The following is a 24,902-nucleotide window of genomic DNA, read 5'->3' on the forward strand; positions in this document are numbered from 1 at the left end:
ATGGCCAGGTGGGTTCATGGGTGAATTCTACCAAACATTTAAAGAAGAAATTGTACCAATTCTTTACAATCTCTTCCACAAAACAGAAGCAGAGGGAATACTTCTTAACTCATTCTATAAGACCAGTATTATCCTAGTGCCAAAACTAGACAAAGATATTATATGAAAGGAATAAAGAAAAAATGGATAAGCTGGACTTCATCAAAATTAAAAACATCTACTCTACAAAAGATGCTGTTAAGAGAATGAAAAGACAAGACAGATTGGAAGAAAATATTTTGAAAACAAATATCTGATAACTTGTATCCAAAATACATAAATAGTGTTTAAAACTTCACAATAAAACAACAGAAACCCAATTAAGATATGGGCATATGTTGAAGCAGAAAAATCTCAAAGAAGATATATAGATGACAAATCAGTACATAGAAAGATGCTCAATATCATGTAACTTTAGGGAATTACAAATTAAAAAAAAAAAAACAGATACCACTACACACTTCTTAGAAGGGTCAAAATCCAAAATACTGTCAACACCAAATGTTGACAAGGACATGAAGCAACAGAAAGTCTTTTTAAAAAAGATTTTATTTATTTATTTGAGCAAGAGTGAGAGCGACAGTGAGAGAGAGAGAGAGAGTACAAGCAGGGTGAAGGGCAGAGGGAGAATCAGACTCCCTGATGAGCGGGGAGCCCAACTCAGGGCTCCATCCAGAGACTCCGGGATCATAACCTGAGCCGAAGGCAGACACTTAACTGACTGAGCTACCCAGGTGCCCTGCAACAAAGTCTTATGCATTGTTAGTGGGAATGTAAAACAGTATAGCCTCTTTGGAAGAAGACTTGGCAGGTTTCTTACAAAACTAAACATAACCTTACCATACGATCCAGAAGTTATACTCCTTGGTTTTTTACCCAAATTACTTGAAGTTTGCTAACGCAAAAACCTGTACATAGAATGTTTGTAGCAGCCTAATTTATAATTGCCAAACCTTGAATTCAATGAAGACATCCTTCACTAGGTGGATGGGGAAACAAAACTAGTACATCCAAACAACAGAGTATTATCCAGTAGGGGCACCTGGGTGGTTCAGTTGGTTAAGCGGCCAACTTATGATTTTGGCTCAGGTAACGATCTCCGGGTCCTGGGATCGAGCCCTGTATTGGGCTCCACGTTCAGCAGGGAGTCTGCTTGAGGATTCTCTCTCTCCCTCTGCCCCTCCCCCCACTCATGCCTGCTTCTCTCTCTCAAACAAAAAATAAATCTTTAAAAAAGAATATTATTCAACAAAAAACGATCTATCAAGCCACAAAAAGACATGGAGAAGCCTTAAATGCATATGGTAAGTGAAAGAAGCCAATCTGAAAAGACTACATCTTGTATGATTTAAAGTATACGACATTCTGAAAAAGGCAAAATTATGGAGACAGTTAAAAAGTTCAGTGATTGCTTGGGATTTTGGGGTGGGAGGGAGAAAAGAATAGGTGTAGCATGGTGGATTTTTCAAGTGGTGAAATTATTATTCCATGACACTCTAATGATGAATACATGTCAATATACATTTGTCAAAATCCACAGAATGTATAACACAAAGAGTGAACTCTAATGTAAATCAAGGACTTTAGTTAATAATAATGTGTCAGTATTGGCCTTATCAGGGGTGCCTAGGTGGCTCAGTCATTAAGCGTCTGCCTTCGGCTCAGGTCATGATCCCAGGGTCCTGGGATTGAGCGCCGCATGGGGCTCCCTGCTCATCCAGAAGCCTGCTTCTCCCTCTCCCACTCCCCCTGCTTGTGTTCCCTCTTTCGCTGTCTCTCTCTGTCAAATAAATAAAATCTTAAAAAAAATATATTAGCCTTATCAGTTTTAACAATTTTACTTCAATAGTACAAGGTGCTAATAATAGGGGAAATTGGGAGTTGGGTGAGGAGGGTATATGGGAACTCTGCACCTTTTTCTCATTTTTTCCCCATAAACCTAAAATTGCTCAAAAATACTATGTTAATTAGTTTTATATTTTTATATATTAAAAAGTGGAGATGAAATGAGGACATTCATAGATAAAAACTAACAGCATCTGTTACCTGCAGACCTACTGTACAAGAAACACTATGGGAAATTCTTCAGGCTGAAATCAAGGGACACTAGGTATTAATTTCAGTCCACATACAGAAAAAGGAAAATTCTGGGGCACCTGGGTGGTTCAGTCAGTTAAACATCTGACTTCTGGCTCAGGTCATGATCTGGGCTTAGCTCAGAGTCAGCCTGTCCCTCTTCCTCTGCCCCTCTTTCTGCTTGTGCTCTCTCTGCCTCTCTCTTAAATAAATAAATAAACAAACAAACAGATAAATAAATAAATAAAATCTTAAAAAAAAAGGAAAATTCTAAGAAGCTCAAAGAATTCCGACTAGGATAAACTCAAAGAGATACATTCTGAGAGAAACCAAAATCAAACTTGAAAGTCAAAAACAAGGAGAGAAATCTTGAAAGCAGCAAAAGAGGAGTGACTTGTTATATTCAGGGGATCCTCTTGAATCTGTTGTTTTCACATCAGAAACCATGAGGTTCAGAAGCAGAGGAATGGCATATTTCAAGTGCTAAAAGAAAAACTGTCATCCAAGAATTCTAGATTTGGCAAAACTATCCTTCAAAAAAAAGGGGGAGAAATTAAGACATTCTCAGATATATAAGCACTGAAGGAGTTCATGCCTATGAGAATTATCTGTAAGAAATGCTAAACAGAGTCCTTCGGGCTGAAATAAAAGAACATTAGACAATAACTCAAGCCATATGAGAACATAATGCCAGTAAAAGTAACTCAATAAATAAATGTAAAAGACAATATTGTTCTGTTTTTGTTTTGGAAATTCTCTTTTCTTCCTATGTGATTTAAAAAATGCATAATATATTAATTATAAATCTAGGCTAATAGACATAAATATATAAGATGTAACTTGTGATAATAACATATAAAGGGAGGTACGGATATGCACAGGAGCAGAGTTTGTGTATTATCAAAGCTAAGATGATATTAATTCAAAGTAGTGTGTTATAAGTTTAAGATGCTAATTATAATCTCCAAGAAACAACTAAGAAATATATTTAAAAAAAAAGACATGAGAAGGTACATGGTACATTACAAAAATCAGTTAAATGTAAAATAAGGAAGTAATGGAGTAATTGAGTTAAAAAATATATGACACATGGAAAACAAATAGCAAAATGACAGAAATCCTTCCTTATCTGTTACAGACTGAATTACTTTCTGCCAATTCATATATTGAAGTCACAACTGCCAGGACCTCAGAATGTGATCATATTTGGATATAGGATTTTTGAAGAGGTAATTAAGTTAAAATGAGATAATTAGGGTAAACTCTAATCCAATATGACCAATCACTTCTTACGAGGATACAGACATGTTTAGAGGGAAGACCAGGTAAAGACTCAGAGAGAAAATGGCCATCTACAAGTCAAGGAGAGAAACTTCAGAAAAAAATAAACTCTTTTAACACCTTGATCTCAGAATTACAGTCTCCAGAACTGTGAGAAAATAAATTTGTTGTCTAAGCCACCTAGTCTGGGGTACTTTATTAAGGTAGTGCTAGCAAACTAATACGTTGCCATTAATCACTTTACATGTAAGTAGACTGGACTCTCAATTCAAAGGCAGAGATCTGCAGAACTAATTTAAAAACATAATTCATCTGGGGCGCCCGGGTGGCTCAGTGGTTAGGCATCTATCACTTGATTTTAGCTCAGGTCTTGGTCTCAGGGTCATGAGTTAAAGCCCTGCACTGGGCTCCTTGCTGGGCGTGGAGCCTACTTAAAGAACAACAACAAAACGTAATCCGTCTATACCCTGTCTACATAAGAATCCATTTAGATTCAAAGACAGAAAGAGTTTGAAAGTGAGAGGATGGAAAAAGCTATTCCATGTAAATAGTAACAACAACAAAAAGAGCTGAGGTGGCTATAATAATATGAGACAAAATAGATTTTAAGTAAAAAAAAAAGTTACAAGAGGAAGAGATGGACAGTGTATTATGTCTTAATATGCTCAGGCTGCTATAACAAAATACAATAGACCGAGTGGCTTAAATAGCAGAAATCTATTTCTCACAATTCTAACAGATGGAAAATCTTAGATGAGAGTGGTAGCATGGTTTGTTGAGTTCCGGTGAGAGTCCTTGTCCTTGGCTTCCTTGGCCCCTGGCTTGCAGGTAGCTGCTTTACTGCTGTGACCTCACATGGTAGAGAAAGAGCAAGCTCTGATCTTTTCTTATAAAGGCACTAATTCCACCATAAGGACCCCACCCTCATGACTCCATCTACACCTAATTACCTCTCACAGACCAAAATACCATCCACCTCCAAATATCATTCAATTAGTGGGGAGAGCTTCAACATACAAATTTTTTGGGGGAAACAAACATTAATTCCATACCAGCATATTTAATAAAAACATAAACCAATCAATAAGGAATTACAATTATAAACACTAACATAACTGAACACACACCTACAAAATGTGTGAAGCAAAAATTGACCGAACTGAAGAGAGAAATAGATAGTTCTATAATAACAGAGACTTCAATACTCCACTTTCAACAATGAGAACAACTACAAAGAAGATCAGTAAAGAAATAGAGGGCTTGGACAACACTGTCAACCAACTACACCTAACAGATACACACGGAACACTCTGTCCCACAACAGAATACAAATTCTCTTCAAGTGTACCTGGAGTATTCTCCAGGATAGACCATATGTTATGCCACTAACCAAGTCTCAATAAATTTAAAAAGAGTTAAGTCCTACAAAGTATGAAACTAGAAATCATAAGAGAAGGAAAACAACATCATATTCATGTTGTAAGACTGAGAGAACAGTCCCTTTCCTCTGAACATTCCTCTCAATTTAGCAAATATTATAGCAAAAAGGGTGAAAGTTATTTAAAAATGGTGGCACGAATAGGCCTGAAATTTGACTGATAATATCACAGTTGTTTCAGTGGTAAATGTAAGACTGGGTAAATGAAAACCTTCATTTCATATATCATGTAGCCACAGAATCCTATTAGAGCCAAGAGTGACTAGGAGGAGCTCAGGGCACCCTAATTTGTATTTCTTTTCTTTCACCTAATTTGTTACAAAATATATTCATGAAGTGCACTGCCTAAAAAAATGTTCATAAGGCAGACAGTTTACAAAGTTCTTTTCCTGGAAACATTTTACAGTCAGTTTACACAGCAACCTTGTGACATAGGACAGTGTAACCACATTATTTCCATTTTATTTTGTGGATAAACAGATATGACTTTCATAAAGCTAGATACCCCATTAGAGTTGGCTACAGGAGGATGGCAAACAATAGCTCACAGGCAAAATCTGGCCTGCTGCCTGTTTTTGTAAATAAAGTTTTACAGGAACACAGCAATGCTCACTCATTTGCATATTGCTTATGGCTGCTTTCATACTAAAACCAGAGAGCTGGGTTGTTGCAACAGAGACCTCTGGCCCACAAAGCCTGAAGTATTTACTATTTCGTCCTTTAAGAAATATTTGTCTGCTAGAGAATTAAAATTCATTGGGCTGTTTATCATACCACTTATCCTAATGTTTCTTGTCCCAGAAATAGGAAATACAACCTAGGAATATGATGTAGTCAAGAGAATACAGTGTTTCAAGACACAGAAACCAAACAAAACAAAAAAAAATTTCTCTGGGTGTGTCATTTACTATGTGACACTGGGAAACTCATTTTACCTCGCTGTATCTGTTTTCACGCATGTAAAATAAGGGATTTAGGCTACATGAATGCTAATCATCTTTCCAATTAAACTATTAGAGTCTATACAATTTAGTTTACAGATTAGGAAGCAGTAGTAAAGGTATAAAAGTTCTTAAATTATTGTATTTTATTTTTAAAAATTTCTCCATGTGGACAAAAAAGCAGTGAGGCACTTAAATTTCTTTATCACCACACCGCCTTAAAAAAGTAAGTAGTACTGGGGCACCTGGTGGCTCAGTTGGTTAAGTGTCTGCCTTCGGCTCAGATCATGATCCCAGGGTCCTGGGATCAAGCCCCTCATCAGGCTCCCTGCTCAGCCGGGAGCCTGCGTCTCCCTCGCCCCCTGCCATCCCCCCTACTTGTGCTCTCTGGCTCTCTCTCTCTCTCTGTCAAGTAGATAAATAAAATCTTTTAAAAAAAGTAGGTAGTATTATCCTGATTTTATCAGCGAGGAAAACTGAAGCTCCAGAAAGGGCAGTATCTTACACAAGGTTACCAACATGTGCTTAGTGTTCTGTCTGGTGTGTTAACAACACAGCATGTACAAAATCAAGGGCCATAACTATAAAGTGTCCAGAGCAAGGCAGATAATGTAAATGCTGGGTGGTTGTGTTGTGAACCAGAGACCTCATGTCCTATTTAAAGGCAGAAGCCACCACTCAGCTAGGGCCAACTGCAGAAATATAGGCATGTGGGTCCAATATTGCCAGATGTTTAAATTTTAAGAGAGGCTGGCTATCTCAAATTTTATTTTAAATATTCCAATTTTTAAATGTTGGCAATTCATTCAAATGTTTAAAAAACAGAACGGTCTAGATTTGGCCCAGAGGATGACAGTTTGAAAATCTGTACTAAAAAAAATTTTTATTTTTTTAAAATGATTTTATTTATTTATTTGACAGAGAGAAAGAGAGAGAGCATGAGCAGGGGGGAGTGGCAGGCAGAGGGAGAACCAGGCTCCCCACTGAGCAGGGAGCCCAGTGAGGGGCTTGATCCCAGGACCCTGAGATCATGACCCAAGCTGAAGACAGAGGCTTATTAACCAATGGAGCCACCCAGGTGCTCCTAAATAAACATTTTTAAATTGACAGATTAGTGATCTAAGAATACAGATGGTCCCTGACCAATAAGGGTTCTACTTACGATTTTTTCAACTTCCTGAAGTTGTGAAAGCTATATGCACCTTCAATGTGAATAATTAATTAACCAAAGTAACAGGGGCTAAGGCGAAATCACAGCATCAGTATTAATATCATTTTCCATTGACTATTCTATCAGAAGTTTACATGATTCAAAAAATTGCTTCTCTCTACTTTAGGCCGTGTGGCAAAAGCATCGACAAATAGACAAAGAGTAAACGGGTCATCAGTAAAAACGATAGATCCTGGATAATAGCGAAACCTAAAATTCTGTTCTTAAATAATTAAAATTGGCTAGAAAATCTAAATCATAATTAATTCACGCTGAGGTTTTAAAAATAATGGGATGGATAGGAGTTATTGATTTGTAATTGTTAAAAGATATGACAACTAGAGAAAGAAATTTACACTGTCAATTTTTTAACTTATAGAACGCCATCTGAAAATATTCTACACGCTTTGACAAATAATAAACTAAGCTTTACTTAAAGTTAAGCTTTGACCTGCTGGTAGTTACCAAGGGAATAAAAAAAATGTTTAATTTTTTCATCAAAATGTCATAGAGATGGCAGTGTCTCATTATTTTTCTTTTTGAAATACACATTAAGAAGGGCAGAGGAAAGATGGAGATGGAAAATTAATGAGTACTTCTTGGGAATATTTTTGGCCTTTTTCAAACAACTGTACCATTAATTATAGCTGCACAAGGTGCTGTGATTTTGAAGACAGTTTAGTAGGCTAATTATTATTTAAAAGTTTAAATGAAATCATCAATATGGTACAGGGTGGCTTCAATCTTTCCACTGGGAAATAAAAACATTTCAAAGACTAAAAGTTTTAAAGATGAGATTAAGGTAGTAGTCTTAAACCCATGATTTAACTAGTAATGTTTTGTTATAATAATGTTATTTCAACATGTTCAAAATGAAGTAGGATTTCCCCCCAACTATGTTACTCTCACTTTTGCTTTTCTTCAGAGCAGAAGCAGCTCTCCCATATAGTTGTAGCTTAGAAATACTTAATTTTTTAAAAGATTTTATTCATTTATTTGAGAGAGAGAGAGAACCAGAGAGAGGGCATGAGTGAAAGGGAGGGGCAGAGGCAAAAGCAGACTCCCCACTAAGCAGGGAGCCCAACACAGGGCTCGATCCCAGGACCCTGGGATGATGACCTGAGCTGAAGGCATATGCCTAACCAACTGAACCACCCAGATGCTCTGCTTAGAAATATTTTAAATCACAGGTTTGGGTTTTGTGAAAAGAATTAAGTAGCCTAGTTACATTTATTTATTCCAGTACTCCATTTATATTTCATTTATTTAAAATGATGGGAACTCAAAACCAGACAAAGACCCCACTAAAAAGGAGAATTACAGACCAATATCCCTGATGAACATGGATGCAAAAATTCTCACCAAGATACTAGCTGATAGGATCCAAGAGTACATTAAAAGGATTATTCACCAGGACCAAGTGGGATTTATTCCTGGGATGTAAGGGTGGTTCAACATCTGCAAATCAATCAATGTGATACACCACATTAATAAAAGAAAGGCCAAGAACCATATGATCCTCTCAACAGATGCAGGAAAAGCATTTGATAAACTAGAGCATCCTTTCTTGATAAAAACTCTCAGCAGTGTAAGGATAGAAGGAACATACCTCAATATCCTAAAAGCCATATAGAAGGACCCACACCTAGTGTCATCCTAAATGGGGAAAAACTGAGAGCTTTTCCCCTAAGGCCAGGAACATGACAGGGATATCCACTCTTACCACTGTTGTTCAAGATAGTACTGGAAGTCCTGGCCTCAGCAATCAGACATCAGAAAGAAATAAAAGAATAAAAGGCATCCAATCGGCAAAGAAGTCAAACTCTCACTCTTGGCAGACTACATGATCCTCTATGTAGAAAACCCAAAGACTCCACCTAAAAATTGCTTGAACTCATACAGGAATTCAGCAAAGTCTCAGGATATAAAATCAATGCACAGAAGTCAACTGCATTTCTATACACTAACAATGAGGCAGAAGAAAGAGAAATCAAGGAATTGATCCCATATACAATTGCACCAAAAACCATAAGATACCTAGGAATAAACCTAACCAAAGAGGTAAAGGATCTGTATGCTGAAAACTATAGAACACTTATGAAAGAAATTGAGGGAGACACAAGAAATGGAAAAACTTTCTATGCTCATGGATTGCAAGAACAAGTATTGTTAAAATGTCTACGCTAACTAGCGCAATCTACATATTCAATGCAATCCCTGTCAAAATACCATCAGCTTTTTTCACAAAGCTGGAACAAACAATCCTAAACTTTGTATGGAACCAGAAAAGACCCCTAATAGCCAAAAGAATGTTGAAAAAGAAAACGAAAGCTGGAGGCAGGACTTCAAGCTGTATTACAAAGCGGTAATCATCAAGACAGTATGTCACTGGCACAAAAACAGACATATAGATCAATGGAACAGGATAGAGAATCCAGAAATGGACCCTTAACCTTATGGTCAACTAATCTTTGACAAAGCAAGAAAGAATATCCAATGGAAAAAAGACAGTCTCTTCAACAAATGGTGCTGGGAAAATTGGACAGCCACATGTAGAAGAATGAAACTGAACCATTTTCTTACACCTTACATAAAAATAAAGTCAAAATGGATGAAAGACCTAAATATGAGAGTGGAATCCATCAAAATCCTAGAGGAGAGCACAGGCAGAAATCTCTTTGACTTTGGCCGCGGCAAATTCTTGCTAGACACGTCTCCAAAGGCAAGGGGAACAAAAGCAAAAATGAACTACTGGGACTTCATCAAGATAAAAAGCTTCTGCACAGCAAAGGAAACTGTCAACCAAACTAAAAGGCAACCTATGGAATGGGAGAAGATATTTGCAAATGACGTATCAGATAAGGGACTAGTATCCAAGATTTATAAAGAACTTATCAAATTCAACCATCAAAAAACAAATAATCCAGTCAAGAAATGTACAGAAGACATGAACAGACATTTCTCCAAAGAAGACATACAAATGGCCAACACGTACATGAAAAGATGTTAAACATCACTAGGTAACAGGGAAATACAAATCAAAAAAACAATGAGATACCACCTCACACCAGTCAGAATGGCTAAAATTAACAACTCAGGAAACAACAGATGTTGGCAAGGATGAGGAGAAAGGGGAACCCTCTTCCACTGTTGGTGGGAATGCAAACTGGTATAGTCACTGTGGAAGACAGTATGGAGGGTTCCTCAAAAAGTTAAAAATAGACCTATCTTATAACCCAGCATGTGCGCTACAGGTATCTATCCAAAGGATACAAACATAGTGATTCGAAGGGGCACCTGCACCCCAATATTTATAACAGCATTATCAACAATACCTAAATTATGGAAAGAGCCCAATGTCCATCAACTGATGAATGGATAAAGAAGATGTGGTATATATATATACAATGGACTATTACTCAGCCATTAAAAAGAATGAAATCTTGCCATTTGCAATGATGTGGATGGAACTAGAGGATATCATGCTAAGCGAAATGAGTCAGTCAGAGAAAGACAATAATCATATGATTTCACTCATATGTGGAACTTAAGAAACAAAACCAATGAACACAGAGGAAGGGAAGGAAAAATAAAACAAGATCAAAATTGAGAGGGAGGCAAACCATAAGAGATGCTGAACTCTAGGAAACGGAGGGTTGCTGGAGGGGAGGTGGGTGAGGGGAAGGGATAATTGGGTGATGGGCATGAAGGAGGGCACTTGATGAAATGAACACTGGATGTTAAATGCAACTGATGGATCACTAAATTCTATCCCTGAAACTAATTTAAAAAATAATAGTCAAAAAAAGAAAAAAAAATAAAATAAAATGATGGGAACTCATATTAAGTAACAATGTGTTAATAAAGGCTGGACAAATCACTTTATCTCTCTGTCCCCAAGCTTGTTTCTAGAATGAGGTTAACACTGTTAAGAGAATTTTAAAAAATCATGTAACATACTTGGCACATGTAAGTGTTCAATAAGTGTTAGCCCTATGGTTATATAATAAAATGGTTACTCACTCTTTTGTTGAGACAAATAACAGGCCACAGGCTGCAACCCAGTGTGCAACAGCAGCAGAGACAACCACATAGCAGCCATTTCACATTGACTGGGAGAGCCTTTTTCAAACATGCATTCACACGGCCAATGCTGGTCTTAAATTCTTCTGGGGCCACCTATAACAAGGGTGCAATCTTTATTTAACAGTTTGTGGGCAGCTTTCCACTACTTATCTCTAAACCTAAAGAAAATGTTTGTCTTTTACAAACACTTTAAGGACTTAACACGTCTAAATAGATTTCCTTCCTCTATGTATTACATACTCTTTTATGACATTAGACAGCAAAACAATATAATTTCATGTTTACAGAACTTATTCTGATGTTCAAAACCAATCTTCTGAAATTACCAGCATTAAAATGACATCAAAATTGGTGGTAAAGAACACCCGTCAAGTAGTTTTTCTACCAAATATTCTCATTATTCAGGCAATATTATAGTCTCCAATCATTCTGACTAGTAAGACTAGAAGCATAATGTAACAATAAAAACGCAAATACTACCAGAGGAAATTGAATTAAAATTAGACTTTGGCAATATTCCTGGATTACTTTTAACTAGGCAACTGTTGAAACTTTTCTCCCTGGCAAATTTGCAGCATAACAATTTTAATACTTGCCATCGTTTGTACGGAAAAGCTACACTAACAAGACAGTGAGGAGTGATTACATTTAAAAAGGGTCTTAATATTCAGCATAAAATGGACTCAAAAAACTGCGGTAAATTTTGAAATTTGAAAGGTCTTTAAATATACAAATTTAATATTTTAATTACTACCTCCATTCCTGGAAGTGGCTGCTTGTGTCTCTCTGTAAACGATGACAAAGTCAGTTCAAAGGCAAGAGCATGACAGGCATAATTAGATTTATACCAAAAATTCTGCTTGAAGGTTACACAATTTAAAGGCATCCTAAAAATAGCTTGCTTTCAGGGGCACCTGGGTGGCACAGCGGTTGGGCACCTGCCTTCGGCTCAGGGCGTGATCCCGGCGTTATGGGATCGAGCCCCACATCAGGCTCCTCTGCTAGGAGCCTGCTTCTTCCTCTCCCACTCCCCCTGCTTGTGTTCCCTCTCTCGCTGGCTACTCTATCTCTGTCAAATAAATAAATAAAATCTTTAAAAAAAAAATAGCTTGCTTTCAGTGAAATCACATTTCTGCATCACAAAAATTATTCCTTTTCATTTAAAAAGCTGTCAGACTGTAAAATCTACGGGAAAAAATTCCAGCATCTGGCTGTGCAAGCAAAAATTATGAAAATATTAGAAAAAATAAGGTGCTATAAAATAAAAACCCCATTAACATGTTTGGTATATAAAATATGGAGCTTTACAACTCGTCCAAGTAAAAACTGTATGGAGGATTCAATTTGTTACATTTTTGTCTTTTAATAGACATATCTTAGAATCAATACTACAAACATATATTTATTAGCAGATGTTATAAAGATACACAACCAAAGAATTCAGTGCCATCATGATTAAACCATTAATTATACCAGCTTTATTAGAATTGTTCATGCCACCCAATAAAGTTAATTGCTTAACCCATAAACTTGATTTTCTTCCTAATATGTTAACCAACAATAGTTGTAAAATTGCAAGGCTAAGAACTATTTTTACATGGGTAGGTAAACTAATCTAATTCTCCAACTAAATTGTTGGCAATATGACCTAAAGACAATCACTGAGTAAGAAGAATTCCAATTAAATGACTAACTTCCTGGGGTAAATATGAAAATAAATTCAGAGAACCATGCCTTATAACTGGAGAACATAAAATACTAACAGGCTAAGCATATTAGACAATAAATGAAGATTTTGATTCTAGTTACTTATTAGCTATGAAAAATCATAGCAAATTCATTTAATTTTTCTGAGTTTTAGTTTCCCATGTATAAAATGAGAGTAATAATCTTTGTCTTATATATCTCACAGGAAATGGAAATCATATCTTAAAAAGAACCTCATAACCAGAATGCTTTGCAAAAGGAAGCCAGTGAATCCTATCTCTTGACTAGATTTGGAGAAAGAAAAGCAAAGCTCTCTTTTGCATGGTCTCACCTGAAGGCAAGGTGTTTGATCAGGTAACCATTAATAATCCACAGCCTTGCTACACGTTCTATTATAAATGAGAGGATAATTAGCTACAGTTTGTTTTTTAATTTTTCATTTTAATTCCAGTAAGTTAACATACAGTGTTACATTAGTTTCAGGTATACAGCAGAGTAATTGAACAGTTCCATACATCACCCTGTGCTCATCACGACAAGTGCACTCCTGAATTCCCATCACTATTTCACCCATCCCCCCTTAACCATCAGATTGTTTTCTATAATTAACAGTCTGTTTCTTGCTTTGTTTTATTTTTTCCCCTTTGCTTCTTTTGTATGTAAAATTCCACATATGGGTGAAATCATATGGTATTTGTCTTTCTCTGACTGACTTGTTTCACTTAGCATTATATACACTCTCTAGCTCCATCCATGTTGTTGCAAATGGCAATATTCCATTCCTTTTTATGGCTGAAAAATATTCCATTGTGTGGATATATCTGTATCTATAATTATATATCACATTTTCTTTATCCATTCATCAATCCATGAACACTTACACTGCTTCCATACCTTGGCTATTGTAAATAATGCTGCTATAAACATCGAGGTGCATATATTCCTCTAAATTAGTGTTTTTGTATTCTTTGGGTAAATACCCAGTAGCGTGATTGCTGGATGATAAAGTTCTATCATTAACTTTTTCGAGGAACTTCCATACTGTTTTCCATAGTGGCTGCACCAGTTTGCATTCCAGTATATGAGTATAAGAGTGTTCTTTTGTCTCCACATCGTTTTTATGCTAGTACCATACTGTTTTGGTTACTATGGCTTTGAAATATAACTCGAAGTCTGGAATTGTGATGCCTCCAGCTTTGCTTTTCTTTTTCAAGATTGCTTTGGCTTTTCGGGGTCTTTAGTGGTTCCAGACAAATTTTAGGATTGTTTGTTCTAGTGGTGTGAAAAACACTGTTGTAGATTGTGTTAAATCTGTAGACTGCTTAGGGTAGTATAGACATTTTAACAATATTTGTTTTTCCAATCCATGAGCATGGAATGTCTTTCCATTTCTTTGTGTTGTCTTGAATTTCTTTCATCAGTGATTTATAGTGTTCAGAGTACAGGTCTTTCACCTCTTTGGTTAGTTTTATTCTTAGGCGTCTTACTATTTTGGATGCAATTGTAAATGGGACTGTTTTCTTAATTTCCCTGTCACTTCATTATTAGTGTATAGAAATGCAGCAGATTTCTGTATGTTGATTTTGTATCCTGTGACTTTACTAAATTTGTTTATCAGTTCTAGCAAATTTTTGGTGTAGCCTTTAGGATTCTCTCTATATAGTATCACGTCATATGCAAATAGTGAAACTTTTACTTCTTCCTTGCTGATTTGGATGCCTTTTATTTCTTTTTGTTGTCTGATTGCTGTGGCTAGGACTTACAGTACTATGTTGAATACAAGTGGTTAAGAGTAGACATCCTTGTCTTGTTCTGGTTTTCCCCATTAAGGATGATGTTAGCTGTGGGTTTTTCATAGGTGGCCTTTATTATGTTGAGGTATGTTCCCTCTAAACTTATTTTGTTAAGGGTTTTTATGTGCATTTGAAAGAATGTGTATGCTGCTGTTCTAGGAGGGAATGTTCTGAATACATCTGTTAAATCCATCTGTTCCAGTGTGTCATTCAAAGCCATTGTTTCCTTGTTGGTGTTCTGTTTAGATGATCTGTCCACCGATGTAAGTGTGGCATTAAAGTCCCTTACTATTATTGTATTATTATGGATCAGTTCCTTTATGTTTGTTATTAACTGTTTTAGGTATTTGGGTGCTCCTATGTTGGGTGCATACATATTTACAACTGTTGTATCTTCATGTTGGATTATCCCCTTTATTATTATATATTGTCCTGCTTTGTCTCTTGTTACAGTCTCTGTTTTAAAGTCTATTTTGTGGGGCGCCTGGGTGGCTCAGTCACTAAGCGTCTGCCTTCAGCTCAGGGCGTGATCCCGGCGTTATGGGATCGAGCCCCACATCAGGCTCCTCCGCTGGGAGCCTGCTTCTTCCTCTCCCACTCCCCCTGCTTGTGTTCCCTCTCTCGCTGGCTGTCTCTATCTCTATCAAATAAATAAATAAAATCTTAAAAAAAACACATGCAAATGGATGTCAAAAGAAAGCCAGAATAGCAATATTTATATCAGACAAAATAGACTATTTTTTTTTAAAGATTTTATTTATTTATTTGACAGAGATAGAGACAGCCAGCGAGAGAGGGAACACAAGCAGGGGGAGTGGGAGAGGAAGAAGCAGGCTCCCAGCGGAGGAGCCTGATGTGGGGCTCGATCCCATAACGCCGGGATCATGCCCTGAGCTGAAGGCAGACGCTTAGTGACTGAGCCACCCAGGCGCCCCCCCATTTGCATGTTTTTTTAATAATATTTTTTATTATATTATGTTAGTCACCATACAGCACATTCCTAGTTTTTGATGTAAAGTTCCATGATTCATTAGTTGCGTATAACACCCAGTGCACCATGCAATACGTGCCCTCCTTAATACCCATCACCAGCCTACCCCATTCCCCCACCCCCCTCCCCTCTGAAGCCCTCAGTTTGTTTCCCAGAGTCCATAGTCTCTTATGGTTCATTCCCCCTTCTGTTTACCCCCCCCCCTTTCTTCTTCCCTTTCTTTTCCTAATGTTTCTCAATCCTCTCACTTTCAATCTGTAGGTGTCCTTAGGTCTAAAATGGGCCTCTTGCAGGCAGCATGTAGATGGGACTTTTTTTCCTTTATCCATTCCATTACCCTATGTCTTTTGCTTGCAGCATTTAGTACATTTACATTCAAAGTAATTACTGATAGATACATATTTATTGCCATTTTATTACTTGTTTTGTGGTTGTTTCTGAAGATTTTCTCTGAGCCTTTCTTGTCTTTTTTCATGTTTTACTTATTTTCTTTAATGATATATTTGGATTTCTTTCTCTTTATTCTTTGCATATCTATTAATGGTTTTTGATATATGGTTACCATTAGGTTTGTGTATCACCTTTTCTGCATATAGCAGTCTATATTTTTGATGGTCATTTAAGTTTGAACACATTCTTTTCTCCTGTCCCCCACACCTTTTAGGTACCTGTTATTGTATTTTATATTCTTTTTTTGTGAGTTCCTTGACTTTTTTGCAGAAAAATTCATTTTTACTGCTTTGTGTTTCCTACCTCTGTACTGTCACTTTTGGTCTCTCTACTCAATGAGTCCCTTTTAATATTTCTTGCAGAGCTGGTTTAATGGTCATGAACTCCTTTAGTTTTTGCTTGTCTGGAAAACTATCTCTCCTTGTATTCTGAATGATTGCCTAGCTGGGTAGAGTATTCTTGGCTGCAGATTCTTCTCATTCAGCACTTTGAATATATCCTGCTACTCCTTTTCTGGCTTGCAAAGTTTATGTTGAAAAATCTCCTGCTAGCCTTATGGGTTTTCCTAGCCTTATGGGTTTTCCCTTGTAATTTAACGACTTCTTTTGTCTTGCTGCTTTTAAAGCTTTTTATCACTATAGTTTGCAAATTTAATTACAATATAGACGTCTGTGTGTCAGTCTGCTTTTGTTGATTCTGTTGGGGGTTCTCTGTGCCTCCTGGATCTGGATGTCTCTTTCCTTCCCAAGATTAGGGGAATTTTTAGCTCTTAATTTCTTCAAATAAATTTTCTGCCCCCTTTCTCTCTCTTCTTTTTCTGGGACTCCTATAAAATTTGATGGAGTTTGATGGAGTCACTGAGCTCCCTCAGTTTATTCTCATTTTGCATAATTCTTTTCTCCCTCTTGTTCAGCTTGATCACTTTCCATTACTTTGTCTTCTAGGTCACTAATTTGTTTCTCTGCTTCCTCCATCCTCCATTCATTCCATAAAGCATGTTTCTCATTTCTTTTTTTAATTATTATTTTTCAAAGGTTTTATTTATTTATTTGACAGAGAGAGAGAGAGAGAGAGATCACAAGTAGGCACAGCGACAGGCAGAGGGAGAAGCAAGCTCCCTGCAGAGCAGAAAGCCTGATGCGGGTCTCGATCCCAGGACCCCAGGATCATGACCTGAGCCAAAGGCAGATGCTCAACCGACTGAGCCACCCAGGCACCCTGCATGTTTCTCATTTCATTTATATTGTGCCCTTTATCTCTACTATGTTGTTCCTTATCTCTTTGTTAAGGGTCTCACTCATGTCTTCCACTTTTTTCTCAAGTCCAGTGAGTATCCTTATGACCACGGCTTATGTTCTCTATCAGGCATGTTACTTACATCTGTTTGACTTAGGTCTCTGGCTATGGCCTTGTCCTGTTCTTTCATTTGGGATAAATTTCTCTGTCTCCTCATTTTGTCTGCCTCTCTATGTCTCTTCCTGTGTGTTAAGAAAGTCAGTTGTTTCTTTTGTTCTTAAAAGTAGTGAATTTATGAAGAAGTGGTCCTGGAGTGCTCTGGAGTGCAGTGTCCCCTGTTCAACAGAACTTGGCCCTTCGGTAGAGTATCCTATGTGTGTTTTTATGCCCTCCTGTTTCGTTTGATTCAGTTTTCCTTTTAGTGCAGTCATCTGCACTGACTCTCTGCCTGTTGTGGCCAAGCTTGCTCTCTCTGGGCCCCAGCAGGCCAGCTCTAGGGGGGTTCCCACTGAACTTGGGAGCAGAGGGGTAGTGTTAGCAAAATTTGTCCTGGGTCACTAGTCCTATGCTGGATCCCCTGAAGCACTGTGGCAGCTGGGAGTTTCAGGCCGGGGTGACCAAGGGCACAAGGCTGGGCATGGTGTGCGATGGTGGCTGAGCGTGTGTGGTTGGGCATGGCCCATGAGGGCTGCTGGGGGCGTGCAATTGAGTGCAGTGTGCAAAGGCATCTGACTGGGCATCTGGCAGGGCAGGCGGTGTGATGGCGCCTGGGGACAACGGAAGGTGTCCAGAGAGGTGCACAGGTGGGCGTAGCCTGTGATGGTCAATGAGCTACATTTTTTTTTTTAAAGATTTTTTATTTATTTATTCGACAGAGATAGAGACAGCCAGCGAGAGAGGGAACACAAGCAGGGGGAGTGGGAGAGGAAGAGGCAGGCTCATAGCAGAGGAGCCTGATGTGGGGCTCGATCCTATAACGCCGGGATCACGCCCTGAGCCGAAGGCAGACGCTTAACCGCTGTGCCACCCAGGCGCCCCAATGAGCTACATTTTGAATGCAAATTTAATGCTCTAGGGTTCCTCAATTCTTTAGAGAAAAAAAAAAAGAGATGTCCTTTTAAAAAAACAAGATGCCAAGTTACTATCTTAAGATTTACCTCTCAGACACTGATACTCAACCTCTTTTTCCTAGTCAATCACTGAGCAAGGAAACAGAAATTAAAATAAGGAAAATATATTTATATATTTAGCTCTAAGCTGCAATATAACATTACTATCAATTCTCTTTAAATTGTGTATCTAGAAACACTAACACATTTTTAAAATATGGTAAATTTTTATATAAACTAATGTAACTCATAAAATTATTAAATCTGTGCACTTACAAATTTAAGTGCTTATAATTAGAATTTAAATTTTTATTTAAAAAGTAAAATTTTTACTTAAAATATTTATTTGGAAGTGTATAAGCACAGATAAAAAATAAAAATAGTGAGGCTAAAGCCAGAAAAGAATCAGTCTAAAAGGTAAAACTTGCTTTTTGTTTAAAATATTGTGAATAAAATATATGCCAGGATATATAAACTTCGTTATAAAATTTTTCTTTTATTACATCTTCTGGAAATAAATTAACCAAAACTTTAAAAAAATGTAGCAATTTTCCTCCTTTTCTGCCAATACTTTCCACCTTTAACACATAATTGTGTCAATTAGTACTCTGTTATCACGGGCAAACTAAAAACTACAATACTAAACTTATTAAAAATGAGAATTCAAATTTTTTGAAGACATAAGATAAATATATTGAAAGGAAAACTACTAGAATTTCAAACAATAAAATAAATCTGCATTTTGACTTTAAAAGGAGGCCAGGATTGTCTTTGGGAAAAAAAATCTGTATCTGAATAATAGTAAAAGTCATAAAACAGATGATAAGGGCATAGGAAATGAGAATGGGTTAACTCCCGATTTAAACATTGTGAAAAAAATGTTTATTAACTGTGTGGAATCAGAGTTTTACTCATTTACTTCCATATAACTGAGTATCTTTAGTAATGAAAGTCAGATGGAAGTCTTTTACTTTCCAGCTGAATGGCAGGTTGTAAAGAAACATTTAATTCCTTTTGACTTTCTTGGAAAGAAAAAAAGAAAGCCACATCATAAAGGTGGGAGAAAGGGTCATAATATTTTATAACAGGATGCAAGACTCTGGTAACAGAAGAAAATATAAGCAAAACCCAGCAAGACTGTTTTGCCTCCTTCAATCGTGGGGAACACAACCCTATCAATCACTTGTCATACTGGATCACAATAGTAGTGGTCAATTTTATGGCTTAGGTTTCCCCCAACACTGCACACACTAATCTCCCCATAATACGATTTAATTGTTTCAAGCTGAGGGCCAGAAGCTTTCAGTTCTTTTCTAAAGTTCTGTGGTTCTTTCACTTTCTGGTCACCAGAATCTGTATGTATGCACCTGCTTGATGTATCCTATCATGACAGGATGACTTATCTTTAGTGAAATGGGGGAAAAAATCTTTTCTGCACTTAATATAAAAGGTTACCTTTTTATTTGTATTAGAAGCATTAACACATAAGCACAAAATTAGTACTAAGCCACAAAGCTTGTCAAAGTGGCTTTTTACATTTTCAGAATTAACTCTGTGCAGTTTTGCTTAGTTTAGGCATAAAACCTATTTAGAATCCCATTCATGCCAGAAGACTGGTTTTGTAAAAGGTAAATATATTTTTCTATTTTATTTATTTTATTTTATTTTTTAAAGATTTTATTTATTTATTTATTTGACAGAGAGAGAGCCAGAGAGAGAGGGAACACAAGCAGGGGGAGTGGGAGAGGAAGAAGCAGGCTCCCAGGGGAGGAGCCTGATGTGGGGCTTGATCCCAGGACTCTGGGATCACACCCTGAGCCGAAGGCAGACGCTTAAGGACTGAGCCACCCAGGCGCCCCTATTTTTCTATTTTAGAGACTGCATTTATTCATTTTAAAATATTTTACACAATGTCTGCTAAGTTTGGAATTCAGACCGTCCTTTTAGGTTTTTCTTTCTTTTCTGGTTAATGTAATTCTGCTTGCCTCTTCCCCCAGTTATCAGAGAAGCATTTTGATAATTCATAATAACCTATACAAATACAACAGTGCCTACTGGACAAAAATTGTCTCATTAAAGAGAAAAACGTATAAAGCTAATGTTATTACCATGCGAGTTTTAAAAATCAGACTTTCAGAATTCCTGTTAGTGTTGTTTTCATCACTAAAAACTAAACTAAGAAAAACATCACAGTATCATTCACGCCTCATTTAATATATAAGAAATCTTGTCTACTTTAAATAATGCACACTAGAATAATACCCAATCATTGATATGTGTTACAGAAATGGTCACCTAAAAAGAAAGGATATCTTTAAGAACAGCTCATATTCAGATCATCTAGGTTTTGTAAACTCATACCAAAAGCAGCTTAACATTCTTACTCTAGTTTAAAAAACTGTACTATCTTTTTCAATGGTGGGGTTTTTAGTTTTAGAAGGAAAGAAATGAAGAAGTATAAAGAAATATTCCAAATATTCTTTGAGCATATAAAACTGGCCAGTTTCAAAGATGGATACATTTTGTGCCTGGAAACTCTATTCTCTGACATTTTTTCCCCTGGTTATTCATTTTCTAGAATTCTTTGGACTTGTAATTCAAACTCTTAAGAAACAAACCAGTAATAAAACTGAATGTAACTGCCCAGACAATGCACGCAGCAGCACCAGGGAAACGAAGAACAAGTTTTCCATTGGAGATGTTTTAATTCACATTCTCTTTAATATTGAATTTGTCATCTTTCCACAAACACACTATTATTCAAGGGATTTTTCCACAGCTATTTTTTGTCTTTTAGAGAAAATATTTATGATTAATTCATATAAAACAAATCTAAGTTTGAACTGCTGTTTCAATTCGCAAATTATTCTAAATGATCAGGATAGGAAGGTAGAACATTCTAGAGAGTGAGGCCAAAACATCAAACCAAAGGGCTCTTTGTATCCTAAAATGGTAAATGGATACATATTTTCTGTTAACTTAGCCAGGGACTATTTTCCACTTGCTTATTATATGGAATGATTTGACATTATACATCAGGAGAGACAGAAAAGGTCAACAGTTTAAAGGACAGATTATTGGTGGGAATAGTGAATAAACTCTTACTCAGATAAAGAATGTAAAAGTAGCAAAAGCAGTTAAAAATTGAAAGCTGGTAAGAAAAAATTGGAGAAATAAATAATCAGGATGAAACTGGGATATACTGGTAAAAAAAAAAAACTGCACTGGGAAGCTAATAAATACCTGACAATATACTCGAAGTTTTATACATGCTCTTTCATTTAATCCTTACAACAAGAGGTGAGGTACTATTCACATAAGAACTGAGGCTCAAAGAAGTGGCTCCCTCAAGGATACAAAGCCAGTAAGTGACAGACCTTGTATTCCAACCCAGATCTGATTTCAAAGTTTAACTACTTTATACCATCTCTAGCTAGCTCCCATTTTTCAAGGGGTAAAGGAAGCAAATAAAATATAAAATACCCTTCAGAGTTAAATCAAATAGAACTTCTTATAATTTTAGTGATAGCTCTGCTGTCTTTCTCTCCCCACCCACCTCTGAATAAGGCTAGGGAAAAGATTGGGATTAGGCCAAAAGTGAAAAGCAAGCAGCTAGAAGATGTATCATGACAAAAAGGAGCCAATATTAGATGCATTTTATCCCATTCTCAGAGAGTTTAGAATGAGAGAACAAATTAAATAAATTAAGGTTTGAATAGGTAACATAGTGACATGGTTCAAAAATCAAAATAATACTAAATACCAAAATACCAAAAATGGTCTCATCCTTACCCTTGCCTCCATCTATCTCATTCCCCTTCTCCCATTAAGGTAACCACTTTTATTTATTTCCATATTAGCCTTCTAGAATTTTATACAATTATTAATGTGCTTACTTCTCCCCTTTATTACACATACTGTAGACACTGATTTGTACCTTGCTTTTCTCACTAACATTATGACAAAATTTAACAATAAATTGCATAAACGCCCTTTAGGGAATGGAATGATTTTAAAATATGACCAAATCTATACTGACAAGTAGCATTGTTCTAGTACTAAAATTGAACAGAATAATAATAAATTACAGGCTTCAAAATACAAAAAGTTAATTTCTTTTAACCCCAAATCAACATTTCACCTATCTAGCATTCAGCTATTAACCATTTGGAAATTATTATTTTGTAATATAATGGCTTTTCTCTTTCTTCTATATTTCCTCAAGTAACAAACATGTGTAAGTAACTTTTTACCTTAGTCAAAGCCTTTTTCTTTCCGCCTAGAAGTTAGCATTACTGTTGTAAGCAGATTTTCCAAACATAGTTTCAAATCCTAGGAAGTCTTTGAATACTGAATCTTAAGCGTGAACACACTACTGAATGTAGAAGAACCAGGGAATAGAAAGGTAATAATTTATTGCAGCGAGTCCAATTTTAGAAATTCAAACTATCTAAAAGGTAGAAAAACGTCTGGCCAAACATTTGATTCTTTTGATGTATTAACAAATCATACCACAGGACACTTTAAAAATAATAGAGTGATACAAAGTTAAACAATGATAACTTTGTTAACTCTAAAAACATTGGGATTATGGACCTAAATGAAAACAATTATAGATACTAGTGCTGAGAATAAAGGGCAAAACTGGAAAAACTGAACAGATAAGCAAATAATGCCTGGTATTAATGGACAATAAACAAGATAACTGGTCACAGGCTAGTAGTCATGGTGACAGCTTTCAGTCACTAATGACAGAGCTTCCAAGTACCGTGGCCTCTTGTTACCATCATTACCGGGGAGCCAAAGCATTTGTCATAACAAGCTATAAAACAATGCTTTTAGAATTGAAAAGTTCAAAGCAAACTCTCACTTACCTTCCCTGTTAGAACTGAGGGAAATTCAGTATCAAACTTGTTGCTCAAGCCAAACCTTAAAAACAAAGAACAAAATATATTCTACCCAGCATATTTAACTCTTTACTACCCCCTCTTTTTTAAGTAACAAAGCCATGCAATTTTCTTTTGATGTTGTGATTTAAAAATGTGTTCTAAAAATAATTTTATGATATTTACAGAAAACAAATCTTTGACTATTAATCACTGAATTAAAGTAAAAGAAACTTACAGTGCAAATGTTAAAGTAGTATTCTAATTACATTCATGAACGTTATCGGATTAAATAACAAATTAGAGCTGGAATAAGATTTTTGACTGAAATGTTTCTGTTAAAATCCATTTTAGTTGATAACTATTAGAACTGGCTGATTGGTAGTACATAGGAGTGAATAATACTATTCTTTCTACTTTTGTGTATGTATGAAAATTTTCCTAATAAAAACTAATATAACCTTTGGAACCATAGTTCAGAAACTTATGATCAGTTAGTATTCATATACTCAAAGGCTGATCTTTATGAATGGCTTTCATGTATATGCTCAACTTGTTTTCAGAAAACAGGTCTCAGCCTTGAAAGCTCTGACTCAAGTAAGCTCATTGAAATCAAGAAGTCAAGATGAATTTTATGAGCCTTCATTCACCTACTTGTTGGTTTCAGTAGGGATAACAAAGGTCACTTCCTGCATCTTAGATGATATATCATAGTGACCACAATTTTATAGTACAGTGTAGTATAGTATAGTGGATGATGGGGTGTAAGCAAAAATGAAAAAAAACAGGAATACTTATTGAGAACTCCTGGTGAGGTAGGCAATAATAGTAACAGTTACCAGTAATTATCCACTTACAATGGGTCAGACACTGTGCTAGATAAATATGTTACTTCTGAAGTTTACAACCCTGCAAGAGTGGTATTGTCGTCCCCCTCTTGAAGACAAGGAAGCGGACACTCAATTTTTTTTTTTCAAAAAGTAATTAAATGACTTGCCCCATGTCATATATCTAGTAAGGTGGGGAGGACCAAAATTCAAATGCTGATCCCTAAATTCTTTCTGTCCTGTGTTGAGCTTTTTGAAAACAGAAACTATGGCATATTTATTTTGTTATCTTTTTGCTTAGTAGCATAATGTAATCTAGTAGGTATTTAATAAAAGTTTGTTGAATAATAAGCTACAATACTGTTTGATTCAACTGATTTATGGCCCTTTGGTCTTATGGTCACATTAAAGACATGTTAAGAATCCAATGTCCTATAAAAACTATGTGGGAATCCCATATATTCTCCTTGTATCATTTATGCTCATAGAGCCTTTTCTGGGACACAAGCCCACCTTAAACACAAAAATTCTCTATACTTAGCAGCTAGTAGCAAGGTACACATCTGTGCATATATATACTATGTGTATTTAAAATGTTTTTTAAAACAACAAATTCTATGTTTTAAGATAGTTGAGACAAGTAATTAGCAATTGTAAAAAGACCTTAACTTCATTAAAAAATATTTAATTACTTCTCCAGGTATCAGTTTATGTAATGAGAACATAATATTCTCATAATAATATTCCCTTTACGTCTATACATAGACACAGGATATAACCGAACTGGAAAATAAGATAGTATACTCCTGCACATGAATTTTTATGGCAAATT

The 24,902-nt window shown here is 36.2% G+C and overlaps 1 protein-coding gene across 4 annotated transcripts in view; it reads right to left on the bottom strand.

The window, feature by feature from the left end:
• Nucleotides 1-24,902, bottom strand: part of CHIC1 (cysteine rich hydrophobic domain 1) — a 61,568-nt gene that overhangs the window by 21,192 nt on the left and 15,474 nt on the right. For 3 of the 4 annotated variants that reach the window (XM_045788492.2, XM_045788491.2, XM_045788490.2), the window contains exons 2-3: nucleotides 23,232-23,286; nucleotides 11,009-11,164 (exon numbers count right to left, since the gene is read on the bottom strand). In XM_045788492.2, the coding sequence (XP_045644448.1) occupies nucleotides 11,009-11,164; nucleotides 23,232-23,286 (211 nt within the window). The remainder of the gene's footprint in view (nucleotides 1-11,008; nucleotides 11,165-23,231; nucleotides 23,287-24,902) is intronic. The other variant, XM_087860203.1, reaches the window with a different exon arrangement.

The sequence above is a fragment of the Ursus americanus genome, chromosome X, assembly GCF_024610735.1.
Source record: "Ursus americanus isolate L20-20 chromosome X, mUrsAme1.1.p, whole genome shotgun sequence".
NCBI classification, from domain to species: domain Eukaryota; kingdom Metazoa; phylum Chordata; class Mammalia; order Carnivora; family Ursidae; genus Ursus; species Ursus americanus.